Genomic DNA, 23394 nt, shown 5'->3' with positions numbered 1-23394 from the left:
GAAGAATCCCGCCAATAAAGCTTTTACCGTCAACACTACCCCCATCAAGACCTCATCTGCGCCCGTCAAGATCTTTTCCAAGAATAAAGTGAATGAGAGGAAGAGAGATAAACCTTCTCACATCCAAGATAGGTACAAAAACACCTTGAAAGAACTGGAGCAAAAGACGTACCTTTTTCCTAACTCTGACATGGCTACAATGCTAAATGACTTACTGGAAAAAAAGGTGATCAAGTTACCTGAATGTAAATGTCCTGAAGAGATGAATCACGTTAACTATCATAGGTACTGCAAATATTATCGTATCGTGAGTCATCATGTTGGCAAATGCTTGACCTTGAAGACACGACTGCAACATACACTACTATAATCATGTTTAGATTCTTTGATCCCGTGCTTCTCCAAGTGACGCCTGACCACTTCCGCCCATGCTCAAGCTACACGACACCTTCTACACAACCATCGTTGCTGGGCAAGTACCCAAAATGCACCTACTGACGATAAAGAAAGGTGGACACTAGTGACCTACAAAAAGACAAGGAAGTCAAGACCATAAGCCACACCACCAAAAATGGAACAAATGAGAAAGCACCGCCGCCACAACAATAGGAAGCCCAAAATGAGCGTAAGAGCTGTTAAGCTAACGTACACTGGGGAACCTATGGAGCAAAAGCCACGCATTCCTGTCTCCTTGCACGAGTACTTCCCAAAGGATTTCTTCCAACAGTGTATTGTCGCTGCCTGCCACATAGTTGAAATAGAAACAGAAGTGCCCTTAAAAGGCAAAGCTATCGTCGTCGAGGAAGAGAAGATCCGCACACCCAAAGAAAGCCTACCAACATACTTTAGCATCGAGGAAGCACTACGATTGCCCAAGAAGATGCGAAAAGCACTATTAGCGGTCTTGGCGAGCCCCGACGACCACGAAGTGCAAGAAAGCAAGAATGAATGCTTGAAGCTTCGACCACACGAATATGCCGCGTGTTGTGCCGCCCATGATGCAATCAACTTCACTGACGAAGACTTGTTGCTAGGATTAAAGCCTCACAACTGTCATTTCTTCGTCTCTGGGTACGTAAGGGAGCACAAAGCCAACTGCATGCTTATGGATGGTGGATCGGTCATAAACATCATGTCAAAGTCAACAATGACCACAATCGGCAACAAGGTGGATGAATTATCCTGAAGCCGCCTCCTACTCCAAAGTTTTAACCAATGAGGACAAAGAGTGATGGGCATGATCCGAGTGGAGATGACCATTGGCGAAGTGAAATCAAGCATGTTATTCCACGTGATTGATGCAAGAACTTCCTACAGCTTGCTCTTTGGAAGGCCTTAGATTCATAAGAATGGAGTAGTGTCGTCCTCCCTTCATCAATGCTTAAAGTTCTACCTAGAATGAGTAAAGGTGATACAAGGTGACACCAAGCCATTCACCAAAGTCAAATCATAATTCACAGACTCCAAGTTTTATATAGATGAAGACATGGTGCCTGAAACTTTTCCAAAAGAGATCAAATCCACAGGCAAAGCATCACCCAAAAAGCAAGAGTGGCAAGCCATGCCCAAGAAGCAAGAAGGAGAAACTGTGCCATCTTCAAGCAAAGACGAAGATGAGCCTGCTGAGCCCATAACAACCAAAAGTAATGTGATGCCCTCAAAAGGACCAAACACACTTGTCTTCCGATACATCCTAATGTCGAGAAGAAAGAATGGGCAATCCCCATTCAAAACTGGAACAAGCAAAGCCGACACACAACTGCACAAGGACGATGTAATGCTGCTCAAGACAAATGCAGTTTTACCTTTGACACAGCTAGGCAACACTAAAGTTTCAAAACCATGACAAGGTTTCGTAAAACCTCTATCAAAGGGGGTAGAACCAAGCTCTCTTCCAACCAAGAGGACCAAAGAAGGTTTCGACCCCAACGCCTACAAACTCATGTCAAAGGCCAGGTACGATTTTGCCTCCTCTTCAAATCTTGGAAAGAATAATGTAAACACTATCAACAACAAAGAACACAACCTTACCAAAACTCAAAAGAAGTTGAATGAGCATGGTTACGGAGTTGACAACAACAAAGCTGGACTTGGCTTCACACCAAATACACCCGTGAAGATTTCAAGTAAAGCGAAAAATGTTAGCGCTCAACACATCAGCATGAGTGTTGAACAAAATCAAAATGAACCTAAACCCGCCCCTCGAACGTTAGTCTTTAATAGGCTGAATTGTTCAAAACCCAGAATTTCGGCACTTGATCACATTGGTGGTCAAGACTGAACTTCCGTCTTCAAGCGGCTTAACACGCCAACACCCCAAAGCTCTATTTTTGAAAGGTTGTCAAAACCTAAGAAACAAAGCAGCACAGCTAGCTCTCCTCCACGATGTTGGGCTTTGGAAAGACTTGAATAAACCAAGCAGCCTTCTAGAAAGAGGAAAACAATGTCAAAATAAGAAAAACCCAACGATCTAGCAGAAAAAGACGACGTTCAAAGCTCGATTCCTTCAAGGATAAAATGCCAAGCAACTTTGGAAGTTAATACAAAAGGACAACTAAAGGTAAAGAGGTGCACCTTCACCCATACTGGCCAATCTTCACGCCAACAAGCCTAAAGGGATGACACTGAAGAGGAGATCCAAGACGTCTTCCATATCACAATCCAAGAAGATGAAGTCCCTAAGGAAGATGTCATTGTTGCGCCACCACAACTCGAAGACGGAGGGCAAGCCACAGTTGATGATCTCAAGGAGCTCAACTTAAGCACAAAAGAGGAGCCGAGGCCTATCTTCGTAACTGTGCTGCTAAGTGCAAACGAGATAGAGGAGTACTATTAACTACTATTGGAGTACAAAGACGTCTTTGCTTGGACCTACAAAGAAATGTTAGGCCTTGACCCTACCATCGTCGTGTATCGTCTTGTTGTCAAGCCTAGAACGCGACTGATAAAGCAAATTTAAAAACGCTATCGATTTAAGCTCATCCCACAAATTAAGGTCGAGATTAACAAAATAATCGAAGCAGGCTTCATTCGAAATATGCAATACCCTAAGTGGATCTCCAACATCATCATTGTCCTTAAAAAATCTGGACAAATACGTTTTTGCATATACTTCTGAGACCTCAACAATGCTTGCCCGTAGGATGACTTTCCCATGCCAATCATTGAAATCATGGTGGACGCGACCACCGGCCATGAAACACTGTCATTCATGGACGGCTTCTTTGGATACAACCAAATTCATATGGCTCTTGAAGACGAGGAATAAATAGCCTTCCACACTGCAAAAGGTATCTACTGCTACAAGGTAATGCCCTTTGGTCTGAAGAATGCTGGAGTTACATATCAATGTGCAATGTAGAAAATCTTCAACGACCTATTACATAAAAACATAGAATGTTATGTAGACGATGTAGTTGTCAAGACCAAGAAGAGGTCCGATCACTTAAAAGATTTGTGAATGGTGTTCGACAAACTACTACACTACAACCTCAAGATGAACTCGTTGAAGTGTGCATTTGGTGTCACCTCTGGGAAGTTCCTCGGCTTCATTGTCAAGCACCATGGCATTGAAGTAGACCAATCAAAGATCAAGGCCATTCAAAGCGTGCCTGAGCCAAGAAAATTACACGAGCTAAAAAGTCTACAAGGGTGGCTAGCCTTGATCAGACGCTTCATCTCCAACCTCGTTGGACGATGTTAACCCTTCAGTCAATTCATGAAGAAGGGTGCTCTATTCATAAGGGATGACGCCTGTCGCAATGCCTTCGAGAGCAAAAAATGGTACCTGGCAAACCCACATGTCTTAGGAGCACCCGTGCCTGGAAGGCCGTTCATTATATACATTGCGGCACAAGAAGGTTCCATTAGAGCACTTTTGGCACAAGAAAATGAAAACTAAAATGAAAGAGCACTTTACTACTTAAGTAGAACCCTCACTGGTGGCAACCTCACCAATCGAGAAGATGTGCCTTGCCTTATTCTTTACCGTCCAAAAGCTTAGACACTATATACATGCTTACACCATCCACTTGGTTGCTAAAGCCAACCTGGTCAAGTACATTATGTCCAAGCCAATTCTGATAGGGCGACTATCTAAATGGGTGTTGCTTATCAACCAACACGAGATCATCTATGTCTCAGCTAAAGCCGTCAAGGGACAAGCCCTAGCAGACTTCCTTGCCGATCATCTAATCTGAGCTGATTGGAAAATCTTGAACGACTTGCTTGATGATGAGGTGTTCAACATTGATATCTTCCCAACGTGGACAATGTTATTCGATGGATTAGCACAAGAAGATAACGCGAAGGCAGAAGTAGTATGCATGTCACCACAAAGACAAGTGCTACCCTATTCTTTCCGATTAAGCGAGCTGTGCTCTAACAATGTCGCTGAGTACCAAGCATTGATTATTGGACTCTAAATGGCTATTGACATAGAAATCACAACACTAGAAGTGTATGGCGACTCCAAGCTCATAATTAATCAACTCTTGACTAAATATGAAGTGAAGAAAGATGATCTCGTCCCATACTTCCGGCTAGCAACTCAACTGCTACAAAAGTTCGAGGCCATGACGCTAGAACATGTGCCAAGAAAAGAAAATCAAATGGCTCTCACTAACCTAGCCTCAAGTATGGCGCTAGAAGATGACGAAGTTGCGGACGTGCCAGTTTGCCAAAGATGGGTGATCCCACTCATCACTGAAGTACTACTAGATGATACAAATGTCATCTCAGTACTTCTAGTTGACACTGAAAAGTGGAGACAATCGCTAATCAATTACTTGGAGCATGGAAAGCTTCCAGACGATCCTAAACACCGCTCTAAAGTACATCAACGAGCACCTCGCTTCCTCTACTACAAAGGAACACACTACCAACGCTCTTTTGAAGGAATACTTCTAAGATGCCTAGGTGAGGAAGAAACCAATCAAGCCATGGAAAAAGCACACTCAGGCGTATGCGGGGCGCATCAGTTTGGACCAAAGCTACACTTCCAGCTCAAAAGAATAGGTTACTACTAGCCAAGTATGGTGAAGGATTGCCTGGAACACACCAAAAAATGCCAAGCCTGCTAATTCCATGCCAACTTCATGCATCAATCGCTTGAGCCATTACACCCTACGGTTGCTTCATGGCCATTTGATGCATGGGAATTGGACGTCATAAGACCAATCACACCAAAATCATCTGCAAGAGAAACCTACATCCTAGCTACAACTGACTACTTTTCCAAGTGGGCTAAAGTCGTACCCCTAAGGGAAGTCAAGAAGGAAACTGTCGTCCGTTTCATCAAAGAGCATATCATCCACCAATATGGTGTGCCTCACTACATCATCATCGACAACGGAAAATAGTTCTCAAACCAACTTATGGACAAGCTCTACGAGAAATACAAGTTCAACTAGCACAAGTTTTCCATGTATCATGCTCCGGCCAATGGTCTTAAGAAACATTCAACAAAATGATGTGCAACCTTCTAAAAAAGGTAATTAGCTAAATAAAGAGACTAGCATGAAAGAATAAGCGAAGCACTTTGGGCATATAGGATGACACATAGGACTCCTACCCAAGCTACGCCTTATTCACTCGTATATAGCATGGAAGATGTTCTACCACTCGAAAGTCAAATCCTTTCACTAAGGATGGCTATATAAGAAGGCTTGACTGAAGAGGAAAATGCAAAGCTACGACTTCAAGAGTTGGAAGCACTCAACAAAAGAAGGCTCGAAGCTCAACAACACTTAGAATGCTACCAAACACAGTTATCCAAGGCATTCAACAAGAAGGTCCGCCCAAGGCATTTAACACTTCAAGAATTGCATACAAATGATGCATCACAAAGCTCGACATGGCATATAACTCATCACAAATGGACAAGTCATCAATGACATATGGCACAAATCAAGCAAATGAAGCTAAAAACTTCCCCAAAATTCGGCAAAAAAGGGGAAATATCTTTAAAATCGGCAAGGGGTCCAAATTGCTCCCAAAATCGGAAAGAAAGCTAAAGCATCTTCACAAAACAAGCAAGAATTGAAGATTGCTCACAAAATAGGCAACAAGCCCTATAGATTTCGGCCAAGCAAGGGAAAGTGGCTAAAATTAAGACACAAAACATGAAATTCTCCCATGGATGAATCAAGACATAAATCAAGGCCAAATGAAGAACGTACAACCAAAGTCGAAGCTTTCTTTCGACCAAAGCTGAAGCATTCCCTTGAAGAATTAACAAGCATTTGTGTCGATTCCTTCAAGACTCTGTTGAAAGCTTAAAACTTGTAACGACATTCGATTCAAGATCAAGTCACCAGGACCCTTGAATCAACAAAATCCCACATCAACATCACCTTTTCCGCAGGTCATACACAAACCTAGAGGTGAAGACTATCCACGCATTATTTCAAGCTCAAAACTTGAAGTAATCGTTCAATCGTTTGTCCGAGATCAAATCATCACAACCCTTGGACCAACAACCTACGCATCTACATCAAATTTGAAGACTGAATAAGAGGAAAATTGTAAACAAAGATTGTAACCCTACAAATTCATCAATACAAATCTACTTTGTACATGTGTTCTCGTTTCATTCGTTACAGAATTTTCGTGTTTACAATTCTATATAAATTATATAAAAAAAACAAGTTTTATTTATTTATTTATTTTTATTACGAGAGTTTCTTATTATCATTATTCGGAAAAATTTTACTTGATTTCAAAATTCAAATCAACTAGTATAGTATTAGTATAGTAAAAAGGATAAACTTTCGATTTTAGAGGTCGACATCCTAACAAAGCTTTTTACTATCTCTCATACAGACATACTCATAAATGTTTTATCATCTTAAAAGTGAGATTAAAACATTATAAAACACATTAAAAACAATAATATCAAAGTAATTTAAAAATATTAAGGACACATTAAAAGCTATAATTGTTACATCCCACATCGCTCAGGGGAGTGGATCATGTAAGCCTTATATGTATATTCCCATCTCTACATAGCTCGAGGCTTTTTGGGAGCTCACTAGCTTCGGGTTCCTTAGGAACTCCGAAGTTAAGCGAGTTGGGGGTGAGAGCATTCCCAGGATGGGTGACCCACTGGGAAGTTCTCATGTGAGGTCACAAAAACAAAACCGTGAGGGCATGGTTGGGGCCCAAAGCAGACAATATTGTGCTATGGTGGAGTCGAGCCCGGGATGTGGTGGGACAATTTAGTATTAGAGCCAATCCCTGGCCGGAAGTGTGCCAACGAGGACGTCGGGCCCCTAATGGGGTGGATTGTTACATCACACATCGCCCAGGGGAGTGGATCCTATAAGCCTTATATGTATATTCTCATCTCTACATAGCTCGAGGCTTTTTGGGAGCTCACTGACTTCAAGTTCCTTAGGAACTCCGAAGTTAAGCGAGTTGGGGGCGAGAGCATTTCCAGGATGGGTGACCCACTAGGAAGTTCTCGTGTGAGTTCCCAGAAACAAAACCGTGAGGGCATGGTTGGGGCCCAAAGCGGACAATATCGTGCTACAATGGAGTCGAGCCAGGGATGTGGTAGGGACTCGGGCCAAGATGTGACAATAATAATTAATTTGCAAGTGCGAAAAATTTGAAGAAATATACAAACTTTGTGATCGCATTCTCTACGCTTTAAGATGGGTACATCGTCGTTTAAATTTTTAAAACCCTACAAACCCTCGTGAATAGTATTTTTAGGGGAATTTATAAAAAATAAAAATTCATAATCATTAATGTACAAGTGTGAAAAATGTGAAAGAATATATAAACGCTCGTGGTTGCATCCTTAACACGTAGACAATGGTTACATCGTTGTTTAGATTTTTAAAACTCTCAAAACCCTCATGAATAGTGTTTTTTATTTGAGTGCAAAATTAATAAAATTCATAATAATTATTATAGAAGTGTGAAAAATGTCAAATATATATATACAATCACTCGTAGTGACAAACTTTACAACTTTTGTGAAGGAGTCAACTCCGAAATCCAATAAACCCTTAGATTTATATGTAACCGTCAATTCCTGTTTATGCTTTATTCTTCTCACAGAATTTCGTTTTTCCAATTTTCTTTTTTTTTAAAACATTATCTTTTATCAGATGTAGAAAAATGAATGGTTCAGATCATTAGTATCACGTTCCAAAATTTACAGTTAACTAGAATACGAGTTGATGTTATAAAGTTTCTAGAGACTTTACAAACTTCGAGCAATATTTTCACTTATGGGAAAACTCTGGACGTAATATCAACGATCTGAACCATTCATCTTCCTATATCCTCTAAAAGATCATGTTTTCAAAAAAGGAAAACCTGAAATAACAAAATTTGGTGAAAAGAATGTAGCGTAAATGTAAAGGACAATCAATGGTTAAACTTCAATCTATAGTTTATGTGATTATAGTGGCGAATTTTGAAGTTGAGCCCTTCAGCATCACAAGTGTTTATATATATATATATATATATATTACATTTTTCACACTTCTACATTAATTAATATTTATGTGATACTTGAAAAACAAATGTGTTTTTATGTTTTGAAGTAATTTTCATGTAACATTGTGGTATGTATATATTAATTTAGTATTATATTTTTCATTTGACTATTTATTCCATTAAAATATATTTTCCTTAACGGGTAACGGGTTGCGTTATATTGCCGTGAATATTATAGGGTCAAATTCAGGTCGGGTCATATTATTCATTTATTTAAAGAATGTTACATAATACGACTCATTAAGATATCGAATAAGATACAAAAACGACACGAATACAAAAAAAACATGATACGAACGCAGTGTCTAATTGACGTTGATTGAGTGGTTGCATCTTCTTTTAAGCACGCGGGGATAATTTTGGAAAACGCAAACCTATGGAGGATAGATTTTTATTTTATTTTATTTTATATTTAAAATTAGAAGAAGAATTGGGATTTTGGAACCCTCCGGCCTCCACCGCTCAGCTCATCCCTCTCTCTCTCGCTCTCGCGATTCTCATCGCATCTCAGTAGCCCAGCCAGTCCTGTATTCAGCTATACGTCCCTGGTTTCTCACATTGCGCTGCGCACCAGCTGTTTGTTTATATGTCTCACTGAGAAAAACAAAAGACAGAGAAAGTAATTCCTCGTGAGGTATCGAGATTGCTATGGAGGAGGAGAAACCTCTATCAACTTTACCGGAGCCATCTGTTGCAGCAGTCCCAACTGCTCCAGTCCGCGCTCCTCCCCTCAGACCGCCGCCGCCAATAAATGGGGAAGCCAGGACGAGCACAAGTGACTCCGATGATTCCGACTCGGAGGAGCCTCCACGAGCTACCGGCGTTTCGGGTGGGGAGTACGAGATATCGGAAGAGAGCAGAGTGGTGAGAGAGCGGCAGGAGAAAGCAATGCAGGAACTGCTGATGAAGCGCCGTGCTTCTGCTCTTGCTGTTCCCACCAACGACATGGCCGTGAGGGCTCGTCTTCGGCGGCTCGGCGAACCCATTACTCTCTTTGGGGAAAGAGAGATGGAAAGGCGAGACAGGTTGAGGATGATCATGGCGAGGCTGGATTCGCAAGGGGAGTTGGAGAAGTTGTTGAAAGTTCATGAGGAGGAGGAGGCTGCAGCTTCTGCTGCTGCAATGGAGGATGGTGATGATCAAATTATTCAGTACCCTTTTTACACTGAAGGGTCCAAAGCTTTGTTGAATGCTAGGATTGACATTGCCAAGTACTCCATTAGGAGGGCGGCCTCGCGGCTCGAACGGGCTCGAAGAAAGAAGGATGACCCAGATGAGGATATGGATGCAGAGTTGGACTTGGTTTTGGAGCAGGCAAAAAGTTTGGAACTTGATTGCAGTGAGATTGGGGATGATAGGCCACTTTCGAGTTGTTCTTTCTCACATGATGGGCAACTGCTTGCCACTTGGTATGTAGATCCTTGCCTCTCTTTTATGTGTATAATTGAATTGCAAATTTAATTGATTGCTAAGTTTGATAATTTATGGTTTATTCCCTGCTATAATGCTATTTGATTTTCGATGACTTTGGCTCTCTTGAGTTGAGAGGTAAACATGTCAGTATACTGTATAAGTGAAGAAAAACAGGTTTCATCCTTTTCGTATTAAGATGCTATTGCTAACGAGGTGTAGGAGGGTGGTCATGATTTATTTCCTTTGCTAGTGTTGTAGGTTTTGTGAGACTATACTATTGTATGTACAAGAGGTTGAATTAATTTTTCTTGTGTTGTTTTGCTTTTGTCAGTGCTATAAGTGGAGTGGCCAAGTTGTGGAGCATGCCTGAAGCAAAGAAGGTTGCCACTTTAAAGGGACACACAGAGCGACTGACTGATGTTCAGTTTTCTCCTGTGCATAACCTCTTAGCAACTGCCTCTGCTGACCGGACTGCAAGGTTGTGGAACACTGAAGGAACTCAGCTGTTGACATTTAAGGGCCATTTGGACCGTCTGGCACGAATTGCCTTCCATCCATCAGGTAAGTACTTGGGTACGACTAGTTTTGACCAGACATGGAGGTTATGGGATGTAGAAACTGGTGAAGAGTTACTTCTACAAGAAGGTCACAGTAGGAGTGTCTATGGGATAGACTTCCATCCTGATGGATCATTGGTGGCATCCTCTGGACTGGATGCACTTACTCGTGTTTGGGACCTCCGTACTGGTAGAAGTATTCTTGCCTTGGAAGGCCATGTCAAGAAAGTGAGACTCTAATTTTTATCTACCATTATTTGAGGACTATTAATTATAATTTTTTATTGTTCATGATTCATTCATGTATTTGGCTATCTTTCAGGTTCTTGCACTCAGTTTCTCAGCAAATGGCTATTATTTAGCCACTGGGGGTGAAGACAACACTTGCAGAATATGGGATTTAAGAAAAAAGAAATCCATATACACCATTCCAGCACATTCCAATCTCATATCACAGGTCAAATTTGAGCCTCAGGAGGGATATTTCCTTGTAACTGCTTCATATGATTTGACAGCAAAGGTATACTTCTTTTCAGAACCTTGATTTCTAAATTGATAGCGAGTTGTAGTTATTATTTGTTATTACTATTTTGTTTGTTTCACATCTTGACTATGAAATATTTCATCTTTGCCAGATATGGTCAGCCCGAGATTTTAAGCCTGTCAAGACGCTCTCTGGACATGAAGCAAAAGTTACATCTTTGGATATTTCTGGAGGTAAGTTTCCTCGTCCAAGCTATGCAATTCTTTTTTATTATTATTACTTGTTTCACCAACCTAAGTATGCTTGGACTCTATTGATAAAAAGTATGGATGGATCTTTTGGGTGTATGACTGTATTATGGCATAGTTCTAAGTGTAATAAGAAATTGATGGGTGGAACGAAGTGGGGCACGCAGAGCTGTGAACATATCTCACCTTTTGGTATGTGTAATGTACGCCTTTTGATATATATTGTGTACATATGTGACATAGAGGCACTCATACATTTTTCACCCGTTCCTAACTTTGTACCATATTAGGTCGTACTTTTTTTCTCCCTTGTATAGTAGGTTCAGAAAGCGTACCACTGCAATCTGACCTTGTTATCGTGTGTTGACTTCACCAAGTTGGGCCATCTCCAAAGGAGATGTCAAATTTTAAACATAAAATTTAAATTTGATGGCCTATGTGGCACTCTGACATCTTTCCAAGTTTTGCTCTCCACCCGATATGTCAAATTAAAATATTATTTTATTATATTATTTCTTTTCATAATTTCTGTTTTATAATTACAAATTTGATTACATTATTTTCTTTTTGTTATTTTATTTTCATAATTTCCCATATAGCATGTACAGCAGAATGGGCATCTGAATTGATACCCAAGACATAAAAAACTGAGGCTTCTGAGCTGCAAAGTTATTTAAATCAGCTCGATAAGTTTGATAACTATATAACTTCAAGCCGTCTGGTTTTCTTCTTTTCTTTTAAATTGGATTCGAAAAAAATTGAATCGATATAATTTCACATAGCCTCTTCCCTTTGATTCAAATGCATTGCAAGATTCAATGGTCAAATATTCAGTACTCAAATACAAACCAAATCCTTAAACCCATTTGCAAAAAAGCTCCATAGGCCTATCAAGAAGAAAATGAGGAACTACTGGCTGGAGAGAGCGCCAAGCTTCAAAGATTTGTGGCGGAGTTGGGTTTTCTCTGAACCAAGAAGCTGGGTTTTACAATGTGCAGACTGATATTTTCAGAGTTGGTGAGGGCGTGGGAGGAAGATAAATATTTTCAAACAATAATAAAATTAATAAAAAGCATTTAATAATTAATCAATAAAAATTTGAAGCTGCTGTCAATTTTGACAGCAAGGGTGAGAGCTGCCATTCCATGTCATGCCACATCAGATTTGGCTTTTCAGTGGGAAAACAATGTTGCTGCCTTTTTTTTTTTTTACTGTTAATGATGATTTGAACATTTGACCTAGCAGTAGAGACCCTGTCAAAATAAAGTGATAACCATGCTCCTCTCTTTGGGCTTCGGTTACTAAAGAAGTTAAAGACGTGTCTTCTCTTGTATTTTGCTTAATTGGAGAGCAGCCGTTATCTAATTCTGTGCTGCTCTCTTCCTTTCCCCATTGTAATTTTTTTTTCTTTTGATATTAGAATGATATCGTTTCTATTAAAAAAAGTGATAAGTTGTAGTTGTTTAGATTGAGTCCTTGAAGCAGGTTTGTTGCGGTCAGTTTGTACTTAGTTTAGAATTTCAAACAGTAAAGTCTCACCCAGACATTTTAAAGTCAGTACTCGAAACCCCAAACTCTCATCAATTATTAGTGCAACCCTACCAGCTGCTATTTGTAGCTGTTACCTGAGGAGGTATTGCATCATTCTTTGCATTGTTTTTCTGTGGTGAGAAGTGGGAATTTCTAGGTGGAACTTCACAGCTTCACAAGTAATCATATTTATTTAAAAGGAATTGTTCAGAATGATTGGTTCTTCTGAAAGAATGTTTTTGATTGCATGATGTCATAATTAATGAGGCAATGTTCATATGAATTAGAACAATAGTAAATTAGAAAAACCACATGGACAACGACAGGATTTACACAAAAACACTTCAAAAGCTCAATAGGAGAGAAAGCCTTTTTCTATCCACTTTTCATACTCTAATTGATTCTTAGTTGTGAAATTCTTTTGGTGCCCTTAACCTTACAAAGTCGGCCTGGGTTTTTTTACCTAAAGTATTGAGCTTGAAGTCTTTTTCTCCAAAGTGTAATGCTTTCAAGGGCTTCTAAGGGGCCCTTAGAACAATCGTATCTTGAGCTAGTGGCACTGTTCAATTTACAGTGTCTGAGATTATATATATCTATGGGTTTTGGATATGAACATATGCCTTGCCTTGTAATCCTAGGTCAGGAGCTCACTGCGCTTCTCGCAGGCATGCTTCCTGGACGGAGCATTGTAGTGAAAGCAAACTTCAACAAGAAACAACCTTTTGTCTGTTGCAGCTCAAGACAACTCATTAACCTGCAGATGTCCTCCACTTAACCCCTTGCCCCTTTTTTCTTCTCCATTTTAATTTCCCTCTCTTTGACACTATTTTGGAAATACCTAAACACTGTATTTTCCTTTTTTATCTTTATGATATATGATATCTATGTGCCACAGCCTTTCTAATTCTGTCCCGTAGACCATGTAACTGCACCCACCGTTCTTTTTTTCTTCTTGCTTTTCTTTCATTCTTTGGTTTTGTTTGTAATTAACTAGTTTCTAAAAGCTTTTCTTAAACCTGCTTGTGCTTTTTAATAATTTCTCAAAATAGGAGTACCTTTTTTAACCTGCTCAGGTATTTCTTCAAGTGACTAGTTGTTATCTAATTGTTGTGCTGGAAAGCTAGTTTCTGGATTAACATCCGAACTTATGTTATTGATAGCAGATGGGCAACAGATTGCTACTGTATCACATGACCGAACCATCAAACTGTGGTCCAGCCGTACCAACAAGAAGGATCAAGCAATGGATGTGGATTACAGTACCAATGAGAAGGATCAGGCAATGGATGCGGATTAGGACTTGTCCAATTCTAGATAAACTTTCAAAAGATGGTAAAGAGGCGGTTACTTGCGGATGCATGGATTATAGTGAGACAGTTTCGTCAAGGCTAAAGCTTGTGTTTGAGTTTAAGATCATAGCGTTGGTACTAGCTTTTAAAATGATAAGGTACATGAGATGATGTCCCTTAGAATATGAAAAACATGTACAATGCTTCTTGTGCCGTCTTCAGACACAACCCTTGCTAACTGGCAGATATCTGTGTTCAACTTAGTTTTTTTAATTGTGAAGGAACCCAGGTGGAAGAGGGTTTTTGTTAAACTGCCAAAATCCTTCCTGAACTTGTTCTTGGCTTTCGATTATTCGTTTTGTTATGTAATGTTGAGGCTTGTAGTTCTTGTTATTTTCATTGACGTATTGTGAATTGTAAGGGAAACACTCCGATGGTTTCGTGTGCTTTTGGTGAAATTTTCCGATCGTTTTAAACTCGGATGTAAAGCTTTCCTTTTTGTTGTGAATTTATCTGATGCTGACCAAAAATAGAGCTCGTAAAACACTAACAAGCGACGAAAAAGAGGCCGATGTGCGTATGTTCAAGGATCAAGACTACTTAAAGACAATCATCACTAGTTGCAAACGATAGCTCACGACCCGCATCACCGATAATCTTTTTAAAAAGTATGTTTGATTTTCTCAGAAAATAAAAGTACATATTTCAACTTCAAGTGCCAAAATACAAATTTTGTATGCCTAAATTTAACGTTTATCATCTTTCTTTAACATAGCATAAACAAATATAAGTTGGAACCATCTTAAGGATGTCAAAATTTCAAACCAGTCATTTGTATTTTAACCAAAAAATGTTCTCTCTAGCAGCCATCGACTCGCCTGCGGGGAATGATACAGTACAACATGCTTCCACCGATTAGACCGAAGTTACTTTCATCTGTTCCGCCTCATTTGTACCAGCCAGCAAGGAAAAACCTCAGCAGGAAACAGAAGCAGCATGCCATAGCCTGTTGCATGAATGCATCCAACGCATGAGAAATTTAAATAACGCGATTAAAACGCAAGTATGCACGTGAACCCAAAGAGAAGAAACAGAAAGGGTGACTGAGAAGACCACCCGAGATAACATTACACAACAAAAGCATGGAAAAAAACGACCAACTCAACAGAGCTCGTAAAGGACCTAAGACCAACTAGAACGTAGCCACTTTTCACTCGAGTGAAATTCTCTGGGAAACTGAAGCCCAGAGAACAGACAAAAACTGAACTCTATTCCAACGAACCTCCAAACCAGTACCTGTCCGGATTGAACACACAGAATATCTTAACAAGTTTCTGGAATGCATCCGAGGTACAGAACAATGGGTTGCAAATGTTGAATAACACAACAATACTACAAAATGTGCATTATCTTCGGACACCAGGTTAACCGTTCATAAAGCCACTAAAAACCCACTCTAAAGAGATGGATACATGTTTAAAGCAATCTATCAAGACTTAAACCCCTGGCAAGAGGTTAGAATTAGGATAGCCATGGGTTTGATCCAAAGCCAATGTACCAAGAAAACGATCAACTGAGACTTAACCGCACCATATTGGGGTGAATTACATGGATCCTTAATTCACCATCTGGGCGTCCTAGTACCCGATTCTCTAAATACATCTGAGAAGCAAATTCATGATATATTAGAATATCTAGTTGGGTACATTGTAAATTTATAAGGATAATTCAGCTTGATCAACATATAAGGGTAGGGGCCAGACTGACATGGCATAATCAAAATGGGAAACACTCATGCGCTGGAAGGATTAAGGTAGTTCAGCTGGATGCTTCCCTATTGCCTAAAAATGCAGGTTATAGGCAAAACTAGCATGAATAATCACCTGGAAAACTAGAAGAGAGACGCAAAGTGACTTCTCCGTCATCCTGCCAAATTGTCTTAGAAAAAGGTTTACAACTGTCCCATCCTTTGTCCCAGTCAGAAGTCCAGTTTCAGGATCAAACCTGAAGTAAAAAGACACGTGAGACGTTTATAAGGATCATTCCCATAAGATGCCTGAAGCAATTCCTAAACTGTTTGTTAGAATTTTTACAAAGTTACCTAGGCAGACGATGCCGTGGACATGGAACAATTCCAGCAAGCTGAAAAAACGAAACAGTATAAGATGCCTTGCATCTCATGAATTTTAGATGTCATGTGTGTGAATGTGTGCGTGCATGTGTGTGTGTGTGTGTGTGTGTGTGTGTGTGTGAGAGAGAGAGAGAGAGGAGAGAGTCAAACCTGGGGCACTGACAAGAGAAAGTTCAATACTTGAGGTGCAAAGAATATCAGGAGTGTTTCGCTGAACCAAAATTAGAAAGAAGAAAAGAGTTAATCATCAACAACTGTATGACTATGCTAGAAAGTAGTGTACAAAAAGTACATATAAGGAAAGAAACGGCCTCATTGCATAGGGTTTATATTGTTAATTTTTAGTACGTTCTGTGGGCTCAGCTCATAAGAATTATACCCTTGACCCCTTCATTCGATGCAAATACTTCATACTTATTCTCTTTACCTAGAAGATGATCATGACAAGATCAACTATTTCTTTCTCACAAATTCCACCTAAGTAGTACAGCTTAAGGTTCACTTCTTAAACATCTTTCTGTTACGAGAGTATACATGAGAGGAAAAAATGACCTCTCTGATATGAGATTTTTAGGGTTAAGCAAAAGCAGAAACAACCATATTTGCATAAAATTAAAAAGATAAAATGAGAAATTATTAATTGAAACAAGAGAGCATAATTTTAACCTTCCAGCCATGTCGCAGATTTGAAAGAAAAATACAACGAATTCACCCTAGTTCCTTTTAGCTATGCAAGATTGTGAGTTCCAGTTAGAGAACTGTATGGTGATAAGGATTCCCCATATTACAGCAGGCCACAATAAAAAATATGCAAATTAAGATCCACATATCATTTGTATCAAAAGTGAAATTGACAGCATAGTTAGTAAAATACATAACAGGTATTGTATGTGAAAAATACGTTCGTGTATTATTTGGCAACTTTGCCAAAAAATTAGTTTGAAAAATTCGGCCATTTTTTAAATATTAATATTTTATGTATTTACAATATACATTTATTTTCAGTTCTTTGATAATATGTTGAAAATCAGTATAGAAAACACGATTTTTATATGTTTTATTGAAAAATGTGTCAGATTAACATGCATTAAAAGCAAAAAATATGTATGTTCGTGTATAATATGTGTAGAGTAATTTGGAGGTATAAAAAACGTGCAGTTTAACGAATCATTAAAATGTGCAAGGAAAACGGAATTTTTTTTATTAAAAATATGTATGTACATGTATAATACGAGTATTATACGCGAATTTACTAACTATAATTGAAAGATGATTGAGAACGCACCTAAAATGGCCTAAAATCCCAGCTACAGCCATCGTCATTCCAGCAAAATATGTGTAAGTATCTCCAACAAAAGCTGAAGAAGGATACCTAAATAAAGAGAAATGAAAATGTTAAAGTCTATGAAGAAAGCCATATGCATAAGCAACTTAGTACATAAATACAACAAGCAGCATCACCAGTTGTAAGCGAACAATCCCAAAGAGGTGGCTAGTAAGGGTTGGACAAGATAAATAGAGAATGCATGTGCCATCTTGTACTCAGAATCTGCAGATGCCCCGATTTGCATGATATTATGTATTAAAATCTGCAGTTCAGTCACACGAGTCATTTTCATAACAGAGTTGGACTGCAACTGTTTCTTAAGTCTGTATGCTTACAGCAGCTGCAATAACGACCGTCTGCCCAACTTCAAGACCATTCAAGCCAGCATGAATATTTATGGAGTTTGTACAAAAAACCGCCAAAAGTCCCATGTATAGTTTATAAATCCATCCTTCACATTAACGAGGAACATATTTATGATGAAGGATAAGAATTCAATTTTTCATATTACAAGTGTGGTAAACATTTTGGAGATTACTGCATATAAATAGATAATTTCAATTGCTATCTCGTGCTTATGATCAATTTATCTATTGCTTCCTCAATCACATAACAGAAAGATGCAGCACTTACAAGTTTCCCTATGCCTCTGTTTACAAGATTCATCCTAGTGACTCAGTTTGATCTAATTTATAGTCAATATTCGTGCCAGTGAATGATAACTGTAATTGTTAAGAAAGAACCTAAAAAACCTAAATCACTTCCACTACATGTTAAAAAAGAATTATTTAAAGAATCAGATCAGATAAATAGAAAAACTTTTAAGTCTTGTATATTAAATCATTTCCAAGACAAGTTGGCTATATACGCAGAGGCATAAAAGTTACAAGACGTATTAAGGGTATGCGATGAGTATAACTTGGACTAATGACAGGAAATCTGGTCCTTGTCATCCATAGGTGCAAATGCTAATAATTGGTCTGATTCCTTGAAAATCAGAATTGCTGAGCCTAATGTATATGCTAGCAACATAATTACTGCCAAGTACGTGGTTACCTTCTAGTGCACACATAAACATAGGAGATATCTTTTCCATTTCCCCCAGCGAGATATACACTTTGTACAAATTACATCTTTTACATTTTCTGTTTATGATACTTTGCGATCTTAATGGCCATCTCACTACAATTACGTGATGGAAAATTAACAGAATTGATCCTAGCATCCTTACTGGTGTGTGTGTATCAGAGGGAGAGGGCAGTATGACGATAGGAACTGTATTGTAGTTGAGTAACTATATTGCGAGAATACCTAGATCCAAAACCTCTAGCCCAGCATATGGAACAAGAGGCTTTGGTATGACGATAGTTGTATGTCCAGCATAGGCCATCAGCAGAGGTAGAGCTGCAATGGATGGCAGAACTAATTTCCTGCTCTTCACAATTACAAGAAAGCACACAGAAATACAATATAGCATTAATCAGAAGAGCCGTTCTGAACATAAAATGCTATTAAGTGGTAATCTAGATTAGTGACCAGATACTCACACCCTCCAAGGTACATCAAGGACATCATCTACAAATCCAAGCAATACCATAAAGCATATGGATGCTAATGCTGCATTGTATTCGACAAGCCACTGCATGATTCACATATTTAGCACTTTAGTCTTCCATCATTAAAAAATAGTCACAATTTGCAAACATAAAGTTCAATACAAGAAGCCTTTAAAGCTGATGTCACAAAATAATAAAATTTGTCCAAGTGTTCTCAAAGACATGCCTCGAGGCAAGCTTTATGGCAATGTAGGCCAAAAACAATTAGGCACACCTCTGATATACAAAATGCTCTAAAGGCGTACGGCTTTTTGGTGAATTGTACGCTTGTTGCGCTTTTGTGTGAAAGACTTCGAGGTTAAGCCTCGCAAGCTTCTGGATTTCTAGGACTTTCCACTCCACCCATTGCCTTGCCAGAGGCTAGAGGAAGTTTCAGGGCCTATATGGTGTTCAGATGGGGTTGTCAGCAGTTCTAAATCGTTTTGCTCCAGCTCTTCCTAAGGCCATAAGGCAATGGCCAAGGACCAAAATGAGATTTAAACCCCCATGTATTTAAGGTTTAAATTAAACATAGCTAACTTTCCAATTTTGTCGCTTTAATATCCTTTTTTCGTTCTTTTTTACTCTTCTTTCAAGTAAAAAGGTTCAGATAAATAAGAAAATCAATTAAAATGAATTCTTTTGAGATGTTAGTTACCAAAAGTGCCAAATTTATAACTTCATCTTAGGCCTCTAGTTGAACCAAGTCAGCTCTAATCACCACCAGTGAAATTCCCTCTATGCCACTTACATCACTAACCACACCAAAGTAATGACCATCTCCTACAACATTAAGCCTGCCTTGATAGCATTATAACACTACCATTTACAAAAGGATGCCTATTTCGGGAAGCATGTCCATGGCTCCATTGAGATTGACTATGACCTTAGTATGCTCTCATATATTTCTCCCTGCCCATTGGCTTCCTAAGTAGCAATAGCCTTCATTAACGCCCTTAATTATGTAAATAACTACATTAAACAATTTGACAAAAATAAAGAACAAACCGACATAAAGCATCTCGTGTCACTAAGAACTAAAAGTTTCATCGTTGAGCTAAAAGCTACTGCAGAAGTAGTAAACTGGCATAAAATGTATGTTCCAGAGTTCAATGAAAAATAGCACACTTACATTTGAATCTGCAGTGAAGTTAAAATACTGAAATAAGATTCCCAAGACCAAGAAGACAATTCCAACAACAATACCCAGTGACTCAGGCCTGACAACCAAAAATAGAGTCATGATTATCAAAAATAAAATACGTCGGGAGCATGAAGCATCAGATCAATATACATGAGAAGGTACATTTTGGAAAGTAAAACAGGATATTCTCCAATAAACAATGAGTATTTCCAGAACAAACTTTATGTCAATCAATCGAGAATCAAAAATGCAAAACCAAATACAAAACTATGGATGACAATCACTGCACTCAATTGTCAAATATATGGAATTTTGTATCTAACTAAAATCTTCATAACCAACAGTCTAAGCAACAAGCTCGAAAGTCTCGAAACACAAGACAGTTGAGGTGCAAATTAGAATGCAACATTCCGTATTCATTGCCATGGTCAAATCCTCAAGGTAACAAACATATACCCAGTTCATGAATTCAACGAAAATTAATTCCAGTACATACCCACTTCATAATTTCAATAAAAGGATAATTTAGCGAAAACAAATAATTTGAAAAAATACTCACACTTTGACAGTGCCCTGAGGGGTACCCTTCTTGTTAATATCGTAGCCAAAGAGATTGCGCCGGAGGACGTATCTGGAAGCGACGGGGATCATCTTAACGGTGACGAAGAATCCGGCAAGGCTGAGACCAGCATTGATGAGAATCGATTTGCGAAGCCCTGCTTCGATCTTGTAGTGGTAGAAGAGGAGGTAAAAGTATGGGACTGAGAAGAAGAGCACGAGCTTCAGAATTAGGCCTGACTTTGGTGGTGCAATCGGCGGCTCTGCTAATGTGGGTTTTTGGGGTTTTGGCCGTGCGGCGGTCTCGTTTGGTTTGGTTTGTGCCGATGAATCTGTCGAAGCTCGCTTTCGAGCCGCCATGGCTCTCTCTCCCCTCTCTCTCTCTCTCTCTCTTTCTCTGCGATGATCTGAGTAATAGTTTCTAGTCTTTTATTGAAACTCTGCGTTTAGACTCGGCAAATCATGACTCATGACTGTCCAGTTACGTTTCTTCACCTCGTCATTGCACCAGTTGCACGCTGCCAGCTAATCATCCTCATATTTCATTGTACATCCTGCAGTTAGAGATCATTATAATTTTTTTTATTCAAGATTAAATAGAAATAGTACTTAACGAAAACTAACTCCACGATATACAATAAACAGATAGAATGTAAAGATTTTTAGAGTCTCAGAAATAATCTTTTGTGAGGATCTAGAGAGGATCCTCATCCATTTTGACCAACCAATTTGATGATGTTGGGTGGAACCGGATCCCCTCTGGACCCTTGTAAAATGAGCCTGCTGAGTATGAAATTCGATCCAATTACTACAAACAATGGGCCTTAAAAGTTATAATAGTTGTAGCAGTTGAATCAAATTTCAATGGCCCAGATCCTTTGCTCAGCAGGCTCAGTTTACAAGGGTCCGGAGGGATTCGATTCCATGTTGGGTCCATGAATACTTACACCTAGTTTAACATATAACATTAGTCCTTCTGGATTTGGATCCTGAGCAGGGGTCTGAATCCTCCTAATCCAATAACACGGCCCGTTGAATTTTGATCAAACTGCTACAATTATTATAACTTTTAGAGGGGCTCCCTGTTTGTAGTCATTGGATCAAAATCCAGCAGTCCGTGTTATTGGGTTAGGATGATTCGAACCCCCTCCTCAGGAGAGGATCCAAATCCAGTCCTTATTTACTTTTTTTTTGTCAAAATCAAATTTTTTATTACCAAAAAATTCTCAAAGGTTAAAAAGTAAAAAATAAAAGGTTAAGGTTTACTACCCTGAAATTTCTTTGTTTTCACCATTTCTATCAAGTTTTTTTTCGTTCCAATCTGGTACCTAAAGTTATAATTTTAGGACACTCTCATATATCTGTTAAGTTAATTAATAATGTGACGCCCACGTAAACAATAATTGGGCATTTCATGTCAATATGCCCCCACGTGGATATTAAAAAAAAAAAAATCAATGTCTTGCCCTTTGTTTCCCACCGAACCACAGGCCAATGTTAGCCCCAACCCAGCCACTAACAACCAAGGTTCTACAAGACACTAGACGCTAGTCGGGCAGTAGGCTGGGGCCTAGCGCCTAGGCGAACTAGGCAGATTTAAGTAAATCTATTATAGTTCGTGTAAATAAGTGTCTATTTATACTTAAAATATATATAATTTTATCATAAACTACAAAATAGAATGACATATATATTATGAAGTATTGGAACATAATAAAATATATGGAGAATACATATATAATATGTGTTCATTTAAGTATTCAACAAGTCTCTTACAATTTATTTATTTTTTTTAAATGCAAAATGAAAGTTATCTATTTTCTGTCTAAGTGAGTCACAACCTAGACAGGTGCCTAGGCAAGTCTAGGTGGGCTAGGTAAGTACCTAGACGGGTCTAGATGGGTTAGGCTAGTGTCTAGGTGGTCTAGGCGAGCACTTAGCAGGTTTAGGCGCCCTCTCTTAATTTTCAAATGTCTAGGCATTAATGGGGGCAGTGACTAGCTGCCTAGCGCCTAGGTTGGGCCTAGACGGCGCTAGGCGGGGATTTAGTGTTAACAACCCATTCTTCCAAGGTGACTAGAGATGAACCCGAGGCTATCTCTTGGCTACTCCCAAATCCTAAGGCAATGGAGAATCTGAATCTGGACTCGTGGTAGTATCTAAATCTAAGCTGCAGACATGTGGACTTGAAGCTTGAAAATAGTTACTAAATAAGATTTTAGTTTTCAGAAAACTAAAAATGAAATGGATATTTAACAGCCTATTGAGTGTCTAAACTTTTGTTTTACATTTTGGCTTATAGTGTTTATTTATTGGGTAAAGTACAAAAAACTACCTCAACTATTGGTGTCACGACACTTTCATACCTCATCTTTTAAAATTAACAATGTCATACCCTTATCTTACGAATTTGTGTCAATATTATACATTTCGTTAGCTTGGCGTGAATTTCTCAGTTAAATGCTAATGTAGCTTGATCCGGAGCCCATTTTCTATTAAAAATTATTAAAAACTAAAAAAAATCATTTAATATTTTTTAAATATTAAAATAATAAAAAAAAGTTATTTAAAAAAAAAAAAAAAAACCAACACTCAGTTCGTCCTCTT

The 23394-nt window shown here is 38.8% G+C and overlaps 2 protein-coding genes across 3 annotated transcripts; one reads left to right on the top strand and one right to left on the bottom strand.

Annotated features, from left to right (window-relative positions):
• The first annotated feature begins 8897 nt into the window (after positions 1-8897).
• Positions 8898-14490, top strand: LOC103938672 (U4/U6 small nuclear ribonucleoprotein PRP4-like protein). Of its 2 annotated transcripts, none has more exons than XM_048575986.1 (5): positions 8898-9920; positions 10256-10709; positions 10804-11001; positions 11117-11198; positions 13904-14490. In XM_048575986.1, the coding sequence occupies exons 1-5, from the start codon at positions 9160-9162 to the stop codon at positions 14038-14040; spliced, it is 1632 nt and encodes a 543-aa protein (XP_048431943.1). In that variant the 5' UTR covers positions 8898-9159; the 3' UTR covers positions 14041-14490. The 2 variants fall into 2 exon arrangements, with proteins under 2 accessions (XP_048431943.1, XP_048431944.1); XM_048575987.1 differs by having other exon boundaries at positions 8901-9920; positions 13907-14490.
• Positions 14491-14687: 197 nt separating this feature from the next.
• On the bottom strand, positions 14688-21202 carry LOC103938671 (UDP-N-acetylglucosamine--dolichyl-phosphate N-acetylglucosaminephosphotransferase). The gene is made up of 11 exons (XM_009348702.3): positions 20789-21202; positions 20218-20305; positions 19038-19129; positions 18802-18920; positions 17826-17941; positions 17625-17752; positions 17449-17535; positions 16314-16374; positions 16134-16174; positions 15916-16036; positions 14688-15038 (listed from the first exon to the last, which is right to left on the bottom strand). The coding sequence occupies exons 1-11, from the start codon at positions 21145-21147 to the stop codon at positions 14979-14981; spliced, it is 1272 nt and encodes a 423-aa protein (XP_009346977.2). The 5' UTR covers positions 21148-21202; the 3' UTR covers positions 14688-14978.
• Between the last annotated feature and the right edge of the window lie 2192 nt (positions 21203-23394).

The sequence above is a fragment of a genome, unplaced genomic scaffold (assembly GCF_019419815.1).
Source record: "Pyrus x bretschneideri cultivar Hongxiangsu unplaced genomic scaffold, Pyrus_bretschneideri_v1 Contig83, whole genome shotgun sequence".
In the NCBI taxonomy this organism is placed as follows: Eukaryota; Viridiplantae; Streptophyta; class Magnoliopsida; order Rosales; family Rosaceae; genus Pyrus; species Pyrus x bretschneideri.
The sequence above is the reverse complement of the archived record's forward strand: the minus strand, read 5'-3'. Positions and strand labels throughout refer to the sequence as shown.

Coding starts and splice junctions, on each gene's coding strand:
- LOC103938672 (XM_048575986.1), top strand. CDS start 9,160: ATGGAGGAGGAGAAACCTCTATCAACTTTACCGGAGCCATCTGTTGCA. Junction 10,710..10,803: donor TGGAAGGCCATGTCAAGAAA/GTGAGACTCTAA, acceptor GCTATCTTTCAG/GTTCTTGCACTCAGTTTCTC. Junction 11,199..13,903: donor ATCTTTGGATATTTCTGGAG/GTAAGTTTCCTC, acceptor TGTTATTGATAG/CAGATGGGCAACAGATTGCT.
- LOC103938671 (XM_009348702.3), bottom strand. CDS start 21,147: ATGGCGGCTCGAAAGCGAGCTTCGACAGATTCATCGGCACAAACCAAA. Junction 20,306..20,788: donor CCTCAGGGCACTGTCAAAGT/GTGAGTATTTTT, acceptor TTTGGTTGTCAG/GCCTGAGTCACTGGGTATTG. Junction 16,175..16,313: donor TTCTCTTGTCAGTGCCCCAG/GTTTGACTCTCT, acceptor TCGTTTTTTCAG/CTTGCTGGAATTGTTCCATG.